We start from the raw sequence: 21,807 nt of genomic DNA on the forward strand, positions 1-21,807 counted from the left end.
CGACGTTGGGGCAAACCAGAGTTAGATCTCATGGCGTCTCGCCAGAACGCCAAACTTCCTCGCTACGGGTCCAGATCCAGGGATCCGGGAGCAGTTCTGATAGATGCTTTGACAGCACCTTGGAACTTCAGGATGGCTTATGTGTTTCCACCCTTCCCGCTGCTTCCTCGATTGATTGCCAAAATCAAACAGGAGAGAGCATCAGTAATTCTAATAGCACCTGCTTGGCCACGCAGGACTTGGTATGCAGATCTAGTGGACATGTCATCCTGTCCGCCTTGGTCTCTACCTCTAAGACAGGACCTTCTGATACAGGGTCCATTCAAACATCAAAATCTAACTTCTCTGAAGCTGACTGCTTGGAAATTGAACGCTTGATTTTATCAAAACGTGGTTTTTCTGAGTCGGTTATTGATACCCTGATTCAGGCTAGGAAGCCTGTTACCAGAAGGATTTACCATAAAATATGGCGGAAATACCTATACTGGTGCGAATCCAAAGGTTACTCCTGGAGTAAGGTTAGGATCGCTAGGATATTGTCTTTTCTACAAGAAGGTTTAGAAAAGGGTTTATCAGCTAGTTCATTAAAGGGACAGATTTCAGCTCTGTCCATCTTGTTACACAGACGTCTGTCAGAAAATCCAGACGTCCAGTCCTTTTGTCAGGCTTTAGCTAGGATCAAGCCTGTGTTTAAAGCTGTTGCTCCACCATGGAGTTTAAACTTAGTTCTTAACGTTTTACAGGGTGTTCCGTTTGAACCCCTTCATTCCATTGATATAAAAATGTTATCTTGGAAAGTTCTGTTTTTAATGGCTATTTCCTCGGCTCGAAGAGTCTCTGAGTTATCAGCCTTACATTGTGATTCCCCTTATCTGATTTTTCACTCAGACAAGGTAGTTCTGCGTACTAAACCTGGGTTCTTACCTAAGGTAGTCACTAACAGGAACATCAATCAAGAGATTGTTGTCCCATCCTTGTGTCCAAATCCTTCTTCAAAGAAGGAACGTCTTTTACACAATCTGGATGTAGTTCGTGCCCTCAAGTTCTACTTGCAGGCAACTAAAGATTTTCGCCAAACTTCTTCCTTGTTTGTCGTTTACTCTGGACAGAGGAGAGGTCAAAAAGCTTCTGCTACCTCTCTCTCTTTTTGGCTTCGTAGCATAATACGTTTAGCCTATGAGACTGCTGGACAGCAGCCTCCTGAAAGAATTACAGCTCACTCCACTAGAGCTGTGGCTTCCACTTGGGCCTTTAAGAATGAGGCCTCTGTTGAACAGATTTGCAAGGCTGCAACTTGGTCTTCGCTTCATACTTTTTCCAAATTTTACAAATTTGACACTTTTGCTTCTTCGGAGGCTATTTTTGGGAGAAAGGTTCTTCAGGCAGTGGTTCCTTCTGTATAATGAGCCTGCCTATCCCTCCCGTCATCCGTGTACTTTTGCTTTGGTATTGGTATCCCAGAAGTAATGATGACCCGTGGACTGATCACACATAACAGAAGAAAACATAATTTATGCTTACCTGATAAATTCCTTTCTTCTGTTGTGTGATCAGTCCACGGCCCGCCCTGTTTTAAGGCAGGTAAATATCTTTTAAATTATACTCCAGTCACCACTTCACCCTTGGTTACTCCTTTCTCGTTGATTCTTGGTCGAATGACTGGGACTGACGTAGGGGGGAGGAGCTATATGCAGCTCTGCTGGGTGAATCCTCTTGCATTTCCTGTTGGGGAGGAGTTATATCCCAGAAGTAATGATGACCCGTGGACTGATCACACAACAGAAGAAAGGAATTTATCAGGTAAGCATAAATTATGTTTTTCTAACTGTCAGTCATCAATTATATATCTAAGAACTAATTTATTTTGAAGTCACGTCAAATTATGGAGAATATCAGTGGACCATAGGTTTATAACTGGATGGTGTATGCAGTCAAACTACGGGGGAAGGTTTCTTTGTTCCCAGATAAATACTGTAGGATGTTAAGGATAAAGTCCGATTTCCCTATAAAGCTATAATGGATTTTTTCTAGGGATAGAACATGGTCCATTTCTTTGAGCCACATATGGAGGGTGGGGGTCTGTTTTTTTTTCCAAAGGCGGGGTATTAGCTTTTTTGGCACAATTAAGCATGCACAGGAGTAGTTTTTTTCCAATATAAACATGACTTTGGGTAGTTGGTTTAGTAGAGTCATAGCAGGGGTAAGGGCCAACGACATTCATGGTGTGGCATTAATGCAGTAAGTTATATCTTCCCAAAAGGTTTTCAATAGGGTACACAACCACCATATTTGTGACATTGTGCCTATGTCCTCGCAATGCCTCCAGCATAGCAAAGATGTATTGGGGAACATACTCCGAAGTCTGAGGCGTAAGATACCATCTGGAAAGTATCTTATAATTCAATTCTGCTATAACTAATGAGATAGATGATTTCTTAGTTGTATTAAATATGTGATGCCATTGGCTGTCTGATAGTGGTAGAGTTAGTTCTTTCTCCCATTTAGTGATGTATGATGGGCGATGGTTTGGGAATGATCCTCTTAAAATTTGGTATATCAAGGAGATGTGGGATTTAAGTATTGTACTGCTTGTGCAAAGTGATTCAAAGGGGGGTTACTGGTCTAAAAGGTCAGATTTATGTGGGTTGATAAGAATGGCATAGCGAGCCTGTAGGTAGGGGAACCATTTGTGAAAAGGTGGGCCTATTGTCTCAGAAATTTCAGCTAGGGAGCGGAATTTACCTCCTTTTTATTAACAGATGTACTGGTAAGTTTGAAGGCTTCCCTTCTATTTTAGGGGTTTGCGTGGTTTCTAGTTGCATGAAGGCAGGGTTATTTTGTGGTGAAAGGGAGGATATCTGACTTGATATTGTTTTAGTTGAAGATACCACTTTATCCCATACTTTTAGTGTGCTTGTTATAAAGTAAGTGTTGTGTGTGGTAGTTCATTTCTTAGCGGAATCCAACAGATTTCACCTAAGGATGTTCCTCTAACAAAAGAGGACCCAAGGTTTGGAGGGATGAGATTGGTTCCACATGACTATTCGCCCAAGATGAGCCAATTTATAGTAATTGACTAGATTGGGAACACCCAGTCCTCCATTTTCTCTGCTAAGATATGGTGTGCATTTTTACACTCTGGGTGCTGTTGTTTTACATTATGTAAGGGTATCTATAACGGTAAAACCTGGAATAAATAAAGAAATTTAGGGAGGAGGGTCATTTTTATAGCGTTGACTCGTCCCATCCATGATAGGTGTCCCTAGTGTACTTGCTTTTATGTTCCCATACATCCTGAGGATCATCATACAATTCTCTGCTATGCATGGAAAAAATTTATATTTTAGCTTGTGGATTGACTGATTTGCCATTTTCCAAGTTTTTTGTTCCAAAGGTTTAGACTTTTTGGTTTTAGAGATTGTGTGGAATCATGTTTAAGCTCATGGTGGAGGACCTTAAAGGAGTCTTCGCCCATATTTTTTTTAGAGCTTAGAACATTTGATCTAAATGCATGGATCAGTATCCTGTTTGTATGCATTTGGACAATACAATGGCTACATATTTCAACCATCAATGTAAGATGCTGCAGAACATATTCTAAGATGCACAGAATTCAGAATCCAAGTCAATTACATTTTCAAACATATGTCTTAAGTCATCAGAAGATTCACATAATAGAGAAGTCTCTCTGCATGGAGGATTTGTGAGATATTTTTTTTAACCAGAAATGGATGTTTCTATGAATAACTCTGATAGCAACAAGATAAAAGGTTGACAGAAGTTACATCAGAGACAGGGATCCAAATGCCTTTGCCATGATGGTCTGCACTAATATTTATTTTCTTCTGTTCCCGGAAGTGATTCAAAAGATGAAGTAGAACAAAAAGATGCTTATTCTTCAAGCTCATGCCTGGTCACAGAGATATTTGCTTTTTAGATCTTCTGTGAGGACATAATTAACGGGTTCTTTGAATCCAGTCTTGTTTTTCAGGATCCATTCCTATAGTAAGACTTAAAACATGTTTAAACCAATATTTGGCTATTAAACCATTGATTTTCAAGGTAATATTATTTTTTGAGGCCCAATATGTAACATGTTACAATGTTTTGACTACCTTATGATATTTATTTATTCCACAAATTTTGGATTTTCTTTGAATGGCTTTAATATGGATTTATTCTTTAGTTACCTTAATGCTCATTTGTCTGTAATGTGATCTATTTGCTTTCATCCTCATTTTCTGGCATTCTATAAGACACTTTGTAGTATGTTTCTTCTATTCAAAGATTCAGCTTCCCATTGTGATCAAATTTTGTTTTGAACGTTTTTCAGAATTGTGATATTCCCTTGAATTTTAATCTTTTACAACTAAAATATTACAACTAAAAGCATTTGAAAACTTAAGGATTTTCTCATTAAACCATGTCCTCATGGACCTCGCTTTGTGCACAGGGGCACAATCATGCTAGAACAAGAAAGGGCCTTCCTTAAACTGTTGGCACAAAGTTGTGAGCACCCAAATGTCTCAAATGTCTTTGTATTCTGTAGCATTAAAGGGAAAGTACAATGTGAAATTGTTTTTCCATTATAGTATTTTCAATAACTTGTTATACCAGAGTATAAATTGCATTTTCAGGTTTATTAGTGTACATGAAGTAGCTAGTTTTGTGCTTTGAAAGCACAGCCTATTACAATGGGTTGATCTTGTTGGTAATATTAGATCTCATTATGTTATCACTTTTATGTACACACACTTTTTATTACTTAAAGGATTACTGAATTGTGCGTGTGTATACCTAATATAAATACAGTATTGTGATGATTATACTTTTACTGTCCAACGATGTCTGTAACATAGTAAAAAAGGATTTTATAATACTAATAATTACGTAATTCTAGCCAAACCACTAATATGGGCTGTACAATTGTCCTTTTCATAATCCAATCGGCTGACATTTCCATGAATATAATTAAAATACATTTTCAGCAGTCCGGCAATATCCCGCATGTGCAGTTTATTATTTGATAATATAATAGTTCATTATTGATTTAAATAACAATAATAACTTGCTCGTTAAAACTAGGGAGATTCTCACAGCGCACTGCACGTAGCTTGACAGCGCAGCTCCCTCTTACGCTCTTCTTTCAATAGAGAGAATCAGTGACTGACGTAGTCATTGACGTAGCTGATGTTTGCGCAGGCGCATAGCGGCTATATGCCGCCATATTCGTACCTGGGTTGTCAGCCCGGATAGGATTACGAAAATTTTAAAAAATCAAATGATTGCAGCAAAAAGGTACATATTTGAAACAAAGAGTGCATTAACAAGTGTATTGTTTAGCTGCATTAATTTGATTAATGCAAAGTTTTTTTTCCCCTTCAGTGTCCCTTTAACTATCCTGCACCTCACTGAGAGTGTAATTTCTTCTGCTGCCTGTGTTTACTTAGGCTTATTAATAGCCTAGACTCCAGTATATAAACTTTCAGTCTAGGTGGGGATAACACAGGCTAAATAAACTATTTGAAATGCCAAAATAGGGGCAAAGGAGCTACTTGTAAACAATTTAATACACTTCAGCAGGTTTTTAAGTAAACTGTCCCTTTAAGATGACCCTTCTTTGGAATAAAGGGGTCTAGTATAAACCCTAAAAATCAGCCATAGACCATTATCCCTCCGCAACCAAAGTTTACAACAGGCACTATGCATTCCGGTAGGTATCATTTTCCTGGCATCCACTACCACTACACCCAGATTCTTCCATCAGGCTGTCAGATAGTGAAAAAGGATTCATCACTCCAGAGAACACATTTCCACTGCATTTCCACTCCAGTCGAAGGTTTACATTTTATTTAATGTTGATGTGAGACTTATATGCAGCTACTCAGGCATGGAAACCCATTTCATGAAGCATCCAACCTACAGTTCTTGTGCTGATGTTGTATCACTCACTACAGAGTTCCAAACTGCATCTAATAGCAACAAATGTAAAGAGATTTTTGGATGATATGTGCTTCAGCACTTGGAGGTCCTGCTTTGTGAGTTTGCGTGGTTTACCACTTTGCTGGTGCTGTTGTTCTTAGACGCTTCTACTTCACAATAATAGAGTTTACAGTTGACCAGGGCAGATCTAGTAAGGCAGAAAGTTTACAAACTGCTTTGTGACAAAGATGGCATCCTATGCCAATTCGCCTTGTAAAGTCACTGAACTCCTTTAGGATGACTCATTGTACAACCATATGCACCGTTCACTCTAATTGCTCAGACAACACATGCATGTCCTTTTAAATATCTGAAAATGGGTCTCAGAAGATTCACAATAATGTAAAGCAAATCTTTATTTAAATTATGTAAACTTTTATGTTCTCTCAAAAAAAATGATCATGCAAACCAATTCTAACAATATAAAGTTAAAGGGACACTAAACCCAATTTTTTTCTTTCATGATTCAGATAGAGCATGATATTTTAAGCACCTAATTTACTCCTATTATCAATTTTTCTTTGTTCTCATGCTATCTTGATTTGAAAAAGCAGTACTGTAAGCTTTAGAGCCGGACCATTTTTTGTTCAGCACCTGGGTAGCACTTGCTGATTTGTGGCTAAATGTAGCAAACCAATCAGCAAGCGCTACCTAGGTGCTGAACTAAGAATGGGCCGGCTCCTAACCTTTCATTACTGCTTTTTCAAATCAAGATAACATGAGAACAAAGAAAAATTTGGAGTAAATTAGAAAGTTGCTTAAAATTGCATGCTCTATCTGAACCATGAAAGAAAAAATTTGGGGTTAATATCCCTTTAATTTAAATAAAGCTTAATTTGCATTATTCTAAAACTGGTCAAATACATTTTTTTTTTCCTTCAATTTCACCTTGTCTTTTCCACTATTTTAGATTCATTGTTAAAATGTCTACATTTTTCTACTGGTATAATAATCAATTACAGACACAACTCTAATGGTTATGAACTCATTTTCCTATCAGGCTTTCAAGGTCTTATCAGTATTTCAGAATGTTAGTTATCATTTGAACAAAGTGGAAGTATACTTTGACCTGTTAAAGGGCATGTCATGTGGAAGCATGTGGTCTGCAGTGAGTCATATGTTTGATCTTTCTAAAAAATGTATGCTACAATACATTCCTGTCCAGGCACAATTAAAGGGACAATATACACCAATTTTCATTTAACTACATGTAATCAACACTACTATAAAGAATAAGATGCATAGATACTGATCTAAAAATCCAGTATAAAACTGTTTAAAAACTTACTTAGAAGCTCCCAGTTTAGCTCTGTTAAAAAAGTAAGCTGGAACACACACTGAAAGTGGTTCTATAGTAAAAAAAGCAGACACTCCCCCCTCCCCTTCCTCTGCATATGAAAAGACTCTTTACACAAACAGGAGCAAGCTGGAGTAGGTATACATCAGTATTCTCCAAAAACTTTGGGGCTTGGTTAGGAGTCTGAAAATCAGCGCAATGTTATTTAAAAATAAGCAAAACTATACTTTTTTTTTTTTTTAAAAAACAAAAAAACCTGTATGAGCTATATAAATAGATCATCTACAAAACATTTATGCAAAGAAAAATCTAGTGTATAATGTCCCTTTAACTTAGTGGTTGTCTCTTTTGCACTCACTGGTTATACTGAAGAGCAATATGGAAAAAAGTAACCTTCTAGGGTTTATAAGTAAATATTGTTTAATTGCAGTTAATTGGCTTCATGTTTGATAAGGAGTTCGTTAATATTAACATTCTAGATTGTTACCTACGTGAATTTAGAAATGTAATGTATTGCCCATATCCCTATTTCATGAATAGCTTTGCATGTATGGGTGTTGTCTGGGTAATATAAAGGTTAAAAGGCCATTACAGTACAAAATAACCTGCGCTAAATCATTAGAACATGTAATGTAAGCACTACTGCCCCTGCAAGTCTATTTGTTTAACACCTGCAAAAGGATAAACATATACGGCTAGATTACGAGTCTTGCGTTAGCCTTAAAAAGCAGCGTTAAGGGGTCCTAACACTGCTTTTTAACGCCCACTGGAATTACGAGTCAGACAGGAGAGGGTCTACCGCTCACTTTTTTTCCGTGATTTTAGCTTACCGCAAATCCCCTTACGTCAATTGCATATCCTATATTTTTAATGGGATTTGCCTAACACCGGTATTGCGATCGCCTGAAAAAGTGAGCGGTAGACCCTCTCCTGTCCAGACTCCTACCACATATAAAAATCAGTAGTTAAGAGTTTTATGGGCTAACGCCGTAACATAAAACTCTTAACTAAAGTGCTAAAAAGTACACTAACACCCATAAACTACCTATTAACCCCTAAACCGAGGCCCCCCCACATCGCAAACAATATAATCAAATTATTTAACCCCTAATCTGCCGACCGGACATCGCCGCCCCTTTAATAAATGTATTAACCCCTAAACCGCCGCACTCCCGCCTCGCAAACACTAGTTACATTTTATTAACCCCTAATCTGCCGTCCCTAACATCGCCGACACCTACCTACATTTATTAACCCATAATCTGCCGCCCCAACGTCGCCACTACTATATTAAATTTATTAACCCCTAAATCTAAGTCTAACCCTAACTCTCCCTATCTTAAATATAATTTAAATAAAACCAAATTAAATTACTACAATTAAATAAATTAATCCTATTTAAAACTAAATAATTACCTATAAAATAATCCCTAAGATAGCTACAATATAAATAATAATTACATTGTAGCCATCTTAGGGTTTATTTTTATTTTACAGGCAACTTTGTATTTATTTTAACTAGAATAGTTATTTAATAGTTATTAACTATTTAATAAATACCTAGCTAAAATAAGTACAAAAGTACCTGTAAAATAAACCCTAACCTAAGTTACAATTACACCTAACACTACACTATAATTAAACTAATTACCTAAACTACCTACAATTAATTACAATTAAATTAAATAAACTAAATTACAAAAAAAACCCCACTAAATTACAGAAAATAAAAAAAGAATTACAAGAATTTTAAACTAATTACACCTAATCTAATCCCCCTAATAAAATAAAAAAGCCTCCCAAAATAATAAAATTCCCTACCCTATACTTAATTACAAATAGCCCTTAAAAGGGCCTTTTGCGGGGCATTGCCCCAAAGTTATCAGCTCTTTCACCTGTAAAAAAAATACAATACCCCCCAACATTAAAACCCACCACCCACACACCCAACCCTACTCTAAAACCCACCCAATCCCCTCTTAAAAAACCTAACACTACCCCCTTGAAGATCACCCTACCTTGAGACGTCTTCACCCAGCCGGGCACAAGTGGTCCTCCAGAGGGTCTGAAGTCTTTATCCTATCCGGCCAGAAGAGGACATCCAGACCGGCACAAGGCTTCATCCAGGCGGCATCTTCTATCTTCATCCTTCCGGAGCGGAGCGGGTCCATCTTCAAGACATCTGACTGATCCAATAAGCCAATAGGATTGAGCTTGCATTCTATTGGCTGTTCCAATCAGCCAATAGAATGCGAGGTCAATCCTATTGGCTGATTGCATCAGCCAATAGGATTTTTCCTACCTTAATTCCGATTGGCTGATAGGATTCTATCAGCCAATCGGAATTCAAGGGATGCCATCTTGGATGACATCACTTAAAGGTCCAGTCATTCAGTCGTCGGCCGTCGGATGAAGAGGATGCTCTGCGTCGGATGTCTTGAAGATGGACCCGCTCCGCTCCGGAAGGATGAAGATAGATGATGCCGTCTGGATGAAGCCTTCTGCCGGTTTGGAGCTTCTCTTCTGGCCGGATAGGATGAAGACTTCTGACCCTCTGGAGGACCACTTTTGCCCAGCTGGGTGAAGACGGCTCAAGGTAGGGAGATCTTCAGGGGGGTAGTGTTAGGTTTTTTAAAGGGGGGATTGGGTGGGTTTTAGAGTAGGGTTGGGTGTGTGGGTGGTGGATTTTAATGTTGGGGGGGTATTGTATTTTTTTTTACAGGTGAAAGAGCTGATTACTTTGGGGCAATGCCCCGCAAAAGGTCCTTTTAAAGGCTATTTGTAATTTAGTATAGGGTAGGGAATTTTATTATTTTGGGGGGCTTTTTTATTTTATTAGGGGGATTAGATTAGGTGTAATTAGTTTAAAATTCTTGTAATTCTTTTTTTATTTTCTGTAATTTAGTGTGTGTGTGGGGGGTTCCCGTAGTTTATTTAATTTAATTGTAATTTTTTGTAGGTAGTTTAGGTAATTAGTTTAATTATAGTGTGGTGTAATTGTAACTTAGGTTAGGGTTTATTTTACAGGTAAATTTGTATTTATTTTAACTAGGAAGTTATTAAATAGTTAATAACTATTTAATAACTATTGTACCTAGTTAAAATAAATACAAAGTTGCCTGTAAAATAAATATAAACCCTAAGATAGCTACAATGTAACTATTAGTTATATTGTAGCTAGCTTAGGGTTTATTTTATAGGTAAGTATTTAGTTTTAAATAGAAATAATTTATTTAATTTTAGTAAATTTATTTAGATGTATTTAAATTATATTTAAGTTAGAGGGGTGTTAGGGTTAGGGTGAGACTTAGGTTTAGGGGTTAATAAATTTATTATAGTGGCAGGGACGTTGGCGGCGGCAGATTAGGGGTTAATAAATTTAATATAGTTGCGGCGAAATTGGGGGGTCAGATTAGGGGTTAATAACTATAATATAGGTGTCGGCGATGTTGGGGGCAGTAGATTAGGGGTTCATAAGTATAATGTAGGTGGCAGCGGTGTCTGGAGCGGCAGATTAGGGATTAATAATATAATGTAGGTGTCAGCGATAGTAGGGACGGCAGAATAGGGGTTAATAAGTGTAAGATTAGGGGTGTTTAGATTCGGGGTTCATGTTAGGGTGTTAGGTGCAGACATAAAATTCATTTCCCCATAGGAAACAATGGGGCTGCGTTAGGAGCTGATTGCTGCTTTTTTGCAGGTGTTAGTTTTCTTTCCAGCCAGCTCAGCCCCATTGTTTCTTATGGGGAGATCGTGCATGAGCACGTTTTGCCAGCTTACCGCTACCGTAAGCAACGCTGGTATTGAGGTGAGATGTGGAGCTAAATTCTGCTCTACACTCACCTTTTTGCGGCTAACGCCAGGTTTAAAAAAACCTGTAATACCAGAGTTACTTTAGGTGATCAGTGAGCTGAAATGAAGCATTAGCAACGCACCCCTGTTACCGCAAAACTCGTAATCTCGCCGATAGTTACTTTTAGGAGCTGCTGGTCCTGAGTGGGCATATCCAGTTAGCCAAACAACAGCAGATGTTGCACGATCCAGATGTGCTATTGCCACTGCTGATTGGCTTACTGGCTGTGTCAGCTCGGGAACAGCAGTTCTCTGCAGCTTCCGAATAGTACTACTGTATGTGTAAAGGGACATGAAACCCCATTTTTTTTTATTCATGATTCAGGCAGAGCAAACAGTTTTAAACAACTTTTCAATTTACTTCTATTATTTCTTTCATTCTCCTTTGTTGAAGAAGCAGCAATTCATTACTAGGAGCTAGCTGAACACATTGGGTGAGCCAATGACAAGAGGCAGTAACCTATCAGCAGCTAGCTCCCAGTAGTTAATTAATGCTCCTTTACGTGTCTTCGTTACTATGGCGAACCACAAATAGCACTATGGCTTTAAACATTCATACAGTGTAGTAAAACTAAAGGATAGCAGTCTAGTGGAAATCATATGTATATATCCTAAATCACTAACAGAATTTTGTCTTATTTATTTATTTCCAATTATTTGCAGGTGGCTGGGATCTCTTGTCCTCTGCTGTATGATGACTTTAATTGTTATCTTTTACTACTTGGGATTACTTTGTGGTTCTTGTGGTTATGACCAACACGCTTCCCCAACTGCGCGAGGATGCATTTCTAATACTGGAGGCAATTTCCTTATGGCGTGAGTTTTTACATCTTAAAAAAAACGTACAAATAAATTAGTGCAAAATATATAAATACATTAAAAGATATGTATCATTATGACAAAGTTATTTTATACAATATAAAGGGAATAATTGAACATTATTAAAATATATTAAAAAACAAATGTTTGTTATATTAAACAATCAAAGATCACAATAAAGTGTATTTCTCTGCTATTATCAATCAACATGATGAATCTGGCTGATAAAGGATCACTACAGTAATAAAACTACCTTTGTTGAAGGGGAAAAAAAGAAAAAAAAGCCATAGTAATTTGCATAAATATAAATTAAACTATTAGAACTAATTTGACATTTTTATTCCATTTGTATAGAATTCAACAAAACTCTCTTTATATTTGTATTATTATTAACTGCATTGGTTTGCAGTTTAAAGGGACAGTTTACCCCAAAACTTTCTACCTTTTAATTTGTTCCCAATGATCCATTTTACCTGCTGGAGTATATTACATTGTTTACAAATAGATTCTTCAATTGTTTCTAAGTATTGTACTTAAGAAAGGGAAGCATTTTAGTGATAAGATAACAAGTTCTGATCTGTCAGCAAGTCAAGCCTATTTTGATGGGCTGTGGTTTCATATAGCAAAGCCAGCTATTTATTTTGCAAAAAGAAGCATAAATGAACAATTTCTCATACATTTTATATGCTGCAGCTGGTATAACAAGTCATGGGGAACACATTCTGGGAAAAACTATTTTACAGTGAAATGTCCCTTTACACATATTTACAAACTAGGTCAAATATTAGTTAATGGGTAACTTTAAGAAAACTAATACTTTCACACATGAATACATAATATTCAGCTTGTTTTTTTTATAAGAGATTTTGACCAAAATTAAAATTTAGACCTTGGGACCTGCAGCTCATATATAGTGCCTGTAAGAAAGTAGTTAGTACATTTGTATTCCATATAAATCATCTGACTATGAATCACACAATACAAAAAAAAGCTGTATTTGGAGCAGGAACATTGCGGATAATAATTAAGAACATTTGTGTTGTTTTAAATTGAATAGATGGTTAAATTCTTACAGCCATTCTTTCTTATGAATCATTATAAACATGATCATTCAACTAATGACTGATAGTGGATAGAACATTTTATATGGCGTAAATAAGTAAGTTGCTAGAATGATTATGGGAATTTTTCTTATTAATTTGGACATCCTGATGCTAGTTCTGACATGCTTGATAGTATCTAATATATAGCTTAATACCTTTAGGCTTTTAGACTGATAGGTTCCCAGAATATTATAAACAAATCTTCATAAATGTATATCTGAAGATCAGCTGCATAAATACTTTGCTAGAACATTCTCAGAATTGCTGCTCGTTTGTTTATGGTGTAAGATAGTTAGAACAGTATCAATAATACTGTACCGTGTAGAGCAATATCCTAATCATTTTCCTTTCTCATCAGGCTTTGCAGTAATAAATAAAAAATACCCTCACTTTACCTTAGTGTTGTATATTTATTTGTTTGCAGTTACAGTAAACATACGTATTTTATACTACGTGCAATTATATATAATATTTTTTGTTTTCGCAGTGGTGTCGGTTTTAGCTTCCTGTTTTCCTGGGTGATCATGCTAATTGTGCTGGTTACGTTTCTGGTCGGTGGGAATATTGAAAAACTTGTTTGTGAACCTTTTCAAGACAAGTCTTTGTTTAAGGTAAGCTTTGATATATGTAGAGTTTGCTAGTACATAATACTGTAGGGGAATTAATATTGCAGTAAGGTACAAAAGTTTTACAGGTTCTTGCCTGTTATCAGAGCCATAATGAGAGGGGCTTTCATATTACCATTGTGGATTGGTTTCTGAGTCTCCTTAAATTGTGTGGCCTGCTATTTGAGGAGAGGGCTTTGCGTTTGGGGTGCAGTTTTTGGGAGCCCGTACACTTGGGAATAGTTTCTCCCAGAAATATATTTCATGGTATTTTTAATTAAATGTATTTTTAAGGATTGTTTTTAAAGTAATTTGACCTTTAAAAGGGCACTAAACACATTTTATATCTATATGCAAGTATAGGAGCCAGGGCTGCCTGCAAGGCAGAGGGTGCATGCTCTGCGTACGCTACAATTGGGCCTTCTAGCAGATGATTGGTTGTATTGCTCATCATTGCAAAGTTAAAAAAGTTAGTTCAGGCTAGCACAAAGCACCCACTGGGATGGGAAACATAGCCCTACAATGCTGTTTCAATCACCTGCATTGCAGAAAAGCTTTCTGTATACTTTTGAAAAACAAGTTAAAGGGCCATAATACCCAAATGTTTAAACACTTAAAAGTCATGCAGCATAGCTGTAAAAAGCTGACTAGAAAATATCACCTGAACATCTCTATGTAAAAAAGAAAGATATTTTATCTCAAAAGTTCCTCAGTAGCCACCTCCCATTGTAAAGGATTTCTAAGCAGCATTTTAGTGTGTCTGTCCTGGGACAGCTTAGGGGATGAGCCTCGTGAACTCTCATATTATTTCACCAATCAGGTAAAGGAAGCTTAATATGAAATCTCATGAGAGTTAAGTCAAATCTCATGAGATCACAGTAAGAGTTCATGACCTCAGCACTGCTGATGCTGATTGGCTGCTGTTCATTTCTTAATTTTTTTTTATTTTTACCTGCAGCTGGGAGCAGGTGAAGTATAACTTTTTACACAGAACTTACTCTGCTAAGCTGAGGAGATTGTGAGGTAAAATATCTTCCTTTTTTACATAGAGATGCTCAGGTGATATTTTCCTGTCAGCTTTTTACAGTTACATTGCCCTTAGAGAGATGCGACTGCACCTCACTGACGAGGCCCACAGAAGGCCAAAACGATCGTCTGGGGTTGTTGTTTCTCTTGTTCAGAGAAGAATTGCCTGGTATTTCGATGCTGGACTGTCATTGGGCAGGGTCAGACTGATATGCTACAGGATATTTTTTCTCTGTGAAGGGTCATAGTGTGCTAAAAGAGTATGCACCCTGAGTGGCATCCTATAATAAAATGAACAGGCACAGAAGTTTTTCTAGCTTTTGTTCTGTCTCAGCTGAGTGCATCTTTCTCTCTTTTTATATTTATGCAAATTGCTCTTGGGTCTCCCTAAGAGTAAAAGGGGAAACCAGACGTGGACTCCTTGCACACATGCCCTTAGAGACATGTGACTGCACCTCACTGACGAGGCTCACAGAAGGCCGAAACGATCGTCTGGGGTTGTTGTTTCTCTTGTTCATAGAAGAATTGCCTGGTATTTCGGTGCTGGACTGTCATTGGGCAGGGTCAGACTGATATGCTATAGGATATTTTTTCTCTGTGAAAGGGCATAGTGTGCTAAAAGAGTATGCACCCTGAGTGGCACCCTATAATAAAATGAACAGGCACAGAAGTTTTTCTAGCTTTTGTTCTGTCTCAGCTGAGTGCATCTCTCTCTCTTTTTTTATTTTTATTTTTATATTTATACAGTTACATTGCATCAGTTTCAAGTGATTTAGCATATGAGTATTATGTCCCTTTAAATACACAGCTCAACGGGACACTAAACACAATCTATTCCAGTGGAACAAAGATAATCTTTATTGCACATAATGTAAATGTATGATTATATATAGTCATACATTGTTGATGTTCAGTAACAATAGACATTAGATCTTACAATGCAGGGTTCCTGGCCAATAGTGCTCTGTTCTGTCCGCAGCCTTTGACACTGTTGACTACCCTCTCTTGCTCCAAACCCTCCAATCCTTCGGCATATGTGACACAGCCCTCTCGTGGCTCTCTTCCTACCTGTCAAACCATACCTTTAGTGTAGCCTTCTCTGGGGCCTCCTCTGCCCCGTCACCACTTTCTGTCGGAGTACCGCAAGGCTCTGTTCTCTGTCCCCTTCTCTTCTCAATCTACACGTCATCACTAGGTTCCCTAATAAAGTTCCACGGTTTACAATATCATTTGTATGCCGATGACACCCAAATCTACTTTTCTGCACCACACCTTTCTCCTTCCTTGCTAACCCGTGTCACTAACTGTCTTTCTCACATCTACAACTGGATGTCCTCTCACTACCTCAAGCTAAATCTCTCCAAAACTGAGCTCCTTATTTTCCCCCTTCTTCTAAACTCTCCACCCCCAATCTCTCTATAATTGTCAACAACTCCATCATTACCCCTACCCTGCATGCCCGATGTCTCGGGGTAACATTTGACTTAGATCTTTCTTTCACTCCTCACATTCAGTCATTGGCTAAAGCTTGCCACTTCCACCTTAAAAACATCTCTAAAATTAGACACTTCCTTACACAAGACACAACTAAGATTTGAATCCACTCTCTCATTCTCTCCCACCTAGATTACTGCAACGCTGTCCTCTCTGGTCTCCCCACCTGCCGCCTAGCTCCTTTACAATCCATAATGAATGCATCTGCCAGACTCACCTTCCTTACACATCGCTCTTCATCTGCTGCACCTCTCTGACAATCTCTTCACTGGCTTCCTCTTGCCTCTAGAATCAAACACAAAATTCTCATTCTGACATGCAAAGCTCTCAACTGCACTGCTCCCCTCTATATCTCAGACCTTGTCTCCAGATACTCTCCCTCCCATCCCCTTTGCTCTGCTTATGACCTCCTACTCTCCTCCTCTCTTGTCACCTCATCACACTCCCGTTTACAGGACTTCTCCAGACTGGCTCCCATCTTGTGGAACTCTCTGCCTCGCTCCACAAGACTCTTTTCTAGCTTTAAAAGCTTCAAGTGCTCCCTATAGAATCTACTGTTCAGGGATGCATACAACCTACGCTAACCTTTCTTTATACCAGTTCCTCTCCTCCATTGCTATCCCCTGAACCCCCTTAGCATGTAAGCCTAAGAGTCCAGCTGTTTGTAGATCACCTTCTTAAGAGCTGACTACAACAGTGCAACTCTTGGCAGGGCCCTCTACCCATTTGATCCCTATAATTGTTTTGTTGTACTCCGTCTTTGTTAATAGCTCTGCAGAATCTGTTGTCCCTCTACAAATAACCGATAATAATAATAATGTTCTAACAGTGCAAATTTCACCCAAATGCAACGTAGTCTACAACAAGCATTAGTTAAACTTAGTTATTATGGAGTTTAATTTTAGTATAAATTTACTTTTAAGCTTTGAAATTTAAATAAATAAATAAAACAAATAATATTTTCCTGGATTTTCACATATGGTAAAGTAACAAAAATTTTACAGTCCACTATTACCCAGAACTAAAATAAGAATATGCCTAATATACAAGGTAATATTAAATCATACAGGTACAAATCCCCAAATCCAGAATTACAAAATCCAAACTTATTCTGAAATCCAAACTTTTTAATTAATATTTAAAAAAAAAAAAAAAACTTTAAAAAATGACTGTTTTTCCCAGTCTGTAAGTCACAATATCTTCTCTGCAGTTGTCTTTTTATTATTTTTTTGTGTTCCAAAATGCAAATGATAGTCTACATGTATTTAAACCAACAAATATTACTTTTCTGATTACAGTACTGTACTATCTTATTGAGGCTACTATGTATACAAAAGTATTAAAAGTGATATACAACTAGCTTTAGGTTGCATGTATAAGCTGCATTGGTAAATATTACCTAATTTACAAAAGATATTGATGTTTACATTTGGTTCCTTCTCATCTCCAAGCTGTCCCATTTAACAAATGCAAATATTCCAAAATCCAAACCTAAGCAGTTTGGATAAAGGGCTTTCTACCTGTATAAATTGTAATCATGTAGGTATTCCAGATCTTATTAGTTTTTGTCCATAGTTAAACTTTAGTTTATCAAACTCTTTAGTGGAATAAAACTGTTTTAAAGCATTGGAAAGTTTTTAATGTAATCCTCACAAAAATTACCCTTGGGGGAAATCCAACAACATTTGCCTATCCTTTTAGGTCATACTATGGTGCATATTTATTATCATGTCTTAACCTGTCTGACAACAGTAGGATCTATAAAATGCCAATGCACAGAAAGCTTCAGGCCTGAACAGTTATCAAGGAATGTACAGTTTCTCTTCATATAGAAAGCCTTAGCTTCCACATGTTTAGGACCTGTGTTTAAATATATGTAACAGCCTATCCAGCTTTGTGTTGTAGCCGTACATAATTATTGTTTCATGTATGCCCTGTTACTCTATTAAACTTGTAAAAAATGCATAATTCCTGTCATCATTAGAATGCAGTTCACATCTTTTATGTGTATGTATACCCTATATATCCATACTTTTCTTGCTGAATTTGAAGGATTAAAGGGACAGTAAAGTCAAAATTAAACTTTCATGATTCATAAAGAGCATGCAATTTAAAACAACTCTACAATTTACTTTTATCATAAAAAAAGAATTTATATATATATATATATATATATATATATATAGCCTTTGAATGCTGCCCCTTATCTCAGTGCATTTTAGAGTTTTTCACAGTTAGGCGTGGCTAATTCTGTAGTGCAGAGAGAGAAGCCTATCTGTAGTGCAGTGAGAGAAGCATATCTGTAGTGCAGAGAGAGATAAGCCTACCTGTAGCGCAATTTGAAACAAGGGGAACAGCACACATGTAGAGGTAAGTGCACGGTAGACCTCAGGGTGCTGCCAAGCCCTGAGACAGTAATACAAAAGGAAAAGCAGGGTCTCCAGCACTTAAAACACTTTATTTTGCACAGTCAGCGATGTTTCGGGGTCACAGCCCCCGAAACGTCGCTGACTGTGCAAAATAAAGTGTTTTAAGTGTTGGACTACCTGTAGCGCAGCGAGAGGAGCCTACCTGTAGCGCAGCGAGAGGTGCTTACCTGTACCGCAGAGAGAGGTGCCTACCTATAGCGCAGAGAGAGGAGCCTACCTGTAGCGCAGAGAGAGGAGCCTACCTGTAGCGCAGAGAGAGGAGCCTACCTGTAGCGCAGCGAGAGGAGCCTACCTGTAGCGCAGCAAGAGGAGCCTACCTGTAGCGCAGAGAGAGGTGCCTACCTGTAGCGCAGAGAGAGGAGCCTACCTGTAGCGCAGAGAGAGGAGCCTACCTGTAGCGCCGAGAGAGGAGCCTACCTGTTGCACAGAGAGAGGAGCCTACCTGTTGCGCAGAGAGAGGAGCCTACCTGTTGCGCAGAGAGAGGAGCCTACCTGTTGCGCAGAGAGAGGAGCCTACCTGTAGCGCAGAGAGAGGAGCCTACCTGTAGCGCTGAGGAGCCTACCTGTAGCGCAGAGAGAGGAGCCTACCTGTAGCGCAGAGAGAGGAGCCTACCTGTAGCGCAGAGAGAGGAGCCTACCTGTTGCGCAGAGAGAGGAGCCTACCTGTAGCGCAGAGAGAGGAGCCTACCTGTAGCGCTGAGGAGCCTACCTGTAGCGCAGAGAGAGGAGCCTACCTGTAGCGCAGAGAGAGGAGCCTACCTGTAGCGCAGAGAGAGGAGCCTACCTGTTGCACAGAGAGAGGAGCCTACCTGTAGCGCAGCGAGAGGAGCCTACCTGTAGCGCAGCGAGAGGTGCCTACCTGTAGCGCAGAGAGAGGTGCCTACCTGTAGCGCAGAGAGAGGAGCCTACCTGTAGCGCAGAGAGAGGAGCCTACCTGTAGCGCCGAGAGAGGAGCCTACCTGTTGCACAGAGAGAGGAGCCTACCTGTTGCGCAGAGAGAGGAGCCTACCTGTTGCGCAGAGAGAGGAGCCTACCTGTTGCGCAGAGAGAGGAGCCTACCTGTAGCGCAGAGAGAGGAGCCTACCTGTAGCGCTGAGGAGCCTACCTGTAGCGCAGAGAGAGGAGCCTACCTGTAGCGCAGCGAGAGGAGCCTATCTGTAGCTCAACGAGAGGAGCCTATCTGTAGCTCAACGAAAGGAGCCTATCTGAAGTGCAGAGAGATAAGGGTTTTTTTCTCAAATATGTTGCTTTTATCAAATAATTATCAGCCTTTGACCTTGAGCCTAAATTGCATGAGTAGATTCCCTCTTTCAAAAGAAGGTTTTAGGTATGCAGACAAGAATTGCTTTGTTTAAGCCTTTGTCCAGCATATAGTAATTCATAAAGTACCACATAATAGGTGATCAGCGTTTATATTTATATCTGAGATGGATGTATGGGAACTCCCAGACAAAAAACAGGGGAATCCTGAGGAGGAGTTTCCCAATGTGCCATTAGGATCCTTAATGGCAATTTGAAATGTTATCACCTATTTAAGGGTTTATTTAGGATATTGTACTAGAGGAAAACCCTCAGATTTCCCCTTTTTTAGGTGATCTTTAACCTCTGCAATTACAATAAGAGTAATACAATGAAAAAGAAATGCGCTGCCATGTGAAATAAAGGCAAACAATATCACTTATGGAGCGATGCAGATTTAAAATGTGAAATCAACTTTCACACACTTCAGGAGAATCAGAAGAATATTGTTTAAAGGGACACTGAACCCAAATTTATTCTTTTGGGATTCAGATAGAGCATGCAAATTTTAAGCAACTTTCTAATTTACTCCTATTATCAAAATTTCTTCATTCTCTTGGTATCTTTATTTGTAAAGCAAGAATGTAAGTTTAGATGTCGGCCCATTTTTGGTGAACAACCTGGGTTGTTCTTGCTGATTGGTGAATAAATTCACCTATAAATAAACAAGTGCTGTCCATGGTTCTGAATCAAAAATTGGCTGGCTCCTTAAAGGGACAGTTCACTTAAAAACTTTCTCCCCTTTAAATTATTCCCAATGATCCTTTTTACCTGCTAGAGTGTATTAAATTAGTTGCAAGTGGCTCCTTTACTCCTATTTCAGCATTTGAAATAGCTGATTTAGCTTGTGGTTTCCCAACCTATACTGAAAGTTTTGATACTGGCGTATACGCTATTGACAAGCCTAAGTAAACACAGCCAGCAGAAGAGATTACACCCTCAGTGGGGGGCATGATAGTTAAGTAATAAAATGTTAATTTTCCATTGTTCTCTCTATGTATTGAGCTTTGGTGTTCCAGACAAATATAAGATAAGGAAGCAAGTCTGTGTACATGAAAGTGATAACATAATGAGATCTGATATTACCTGAAGCTCAACCCATTGTAATAGGCTGTGGTTTCAAAGCACAAAACCAGCTACTTCAGATACACAAACCAGAAAATGCAATTTCTCAAATATTTTATACTCTGCAGTTGGTATAACAAGTCATTTAAAATACATTTATGGAAAAACAATTTTACAGTGTACTGTCCCTTTAACTTAGATGCCTTCTTTTTCAAATAAAGATAGCAAGAGTACGAAGAAAAATTGATAATAGGAGTAAATTTGAAAGTTGCTTACAATTGCATGCGCTATCTAAATCACAAAAGAAAAAAATGTGGGTTCAGTGTCCCTTTAATTAATTTGAGTACATTCCAGTTTTGTTTAAAAGCTTTTTAAAATGATTAAGTTATCATTGTTTCAGATACAGGGCTAGATTACAAGTTAAGCGCTAATTTATTTCACGCCCTCAAACGGGCAAATTACAAGTGGCTGGATATTTCTACACGCAAGCTCTGGTTCATTTTAGAAATATGGCCCAATTGCCCCCAAAATACATATGTAGGGGGAGATTTAATAAGCAGTTAATGCTGCTTTCTCCGCCCCTAGTTTCCAGCTCGCCGGAAACATAAGTTAAGCAGCAGCAGCATTAGAATGAGGCTCCATTAGAGGCTATGGAAGCAAGCTCTCGTGAGCGCAATGCATCTCAGCAATGCCAACGCGTGCAATCAACTTGTAACACCAGCGCACAAGAGATATTTAGCGCTCCACTTGTTATCTAGTCCATCATTTTACTGTCCACTAGTCACACACTAAACATACTTCCATCTGCCTCATTCTCCTGCATTCAGACAGTGCAC

At 38.4% G+C, this 21,807-nt stretch overlaps 1 protein-coding gene across 1 annotated transcript in view; it reads left to right on the top strand.

Annotated features, from left to right (window-relative positions):
• PROM1 (prominin 1) overlaps positions 1–21,807 on the top strand; it is a 395,265-nt gene that overhangs the window by 283,649 nt on the left and 89,809 nt on the right. Inside the window, exons 11-12 of the mRNA XM_053704117.1 lie at positions 11,795–11,947; positions 13,541–13,664. Coding sequence (XP_053560092.1) covers positions 11,795–11,947; positions 13,541–13,664 — 277 coding nt within the window. The remainder of the gene's footprint in view (positions 1–11,794; positions 11,948–13,540; positions 13,665–21,807) is intronic.

The sequence above is a fragment of the Bombina bombina genome, chromosome 2, assembly GCF_027579735.1.
Source record: "Bombina bombina isolate aBomBom1 chromosome 2, aBomBom1.pri, whole genome shotgun sequence".
Classification (NCBI taxonomy): domain Eukaryota; kingdom Metazoa; phylum Chordata; class Amphibia; order Anura; family Bombinatoridae; genus Bombina; species Bombina bombina.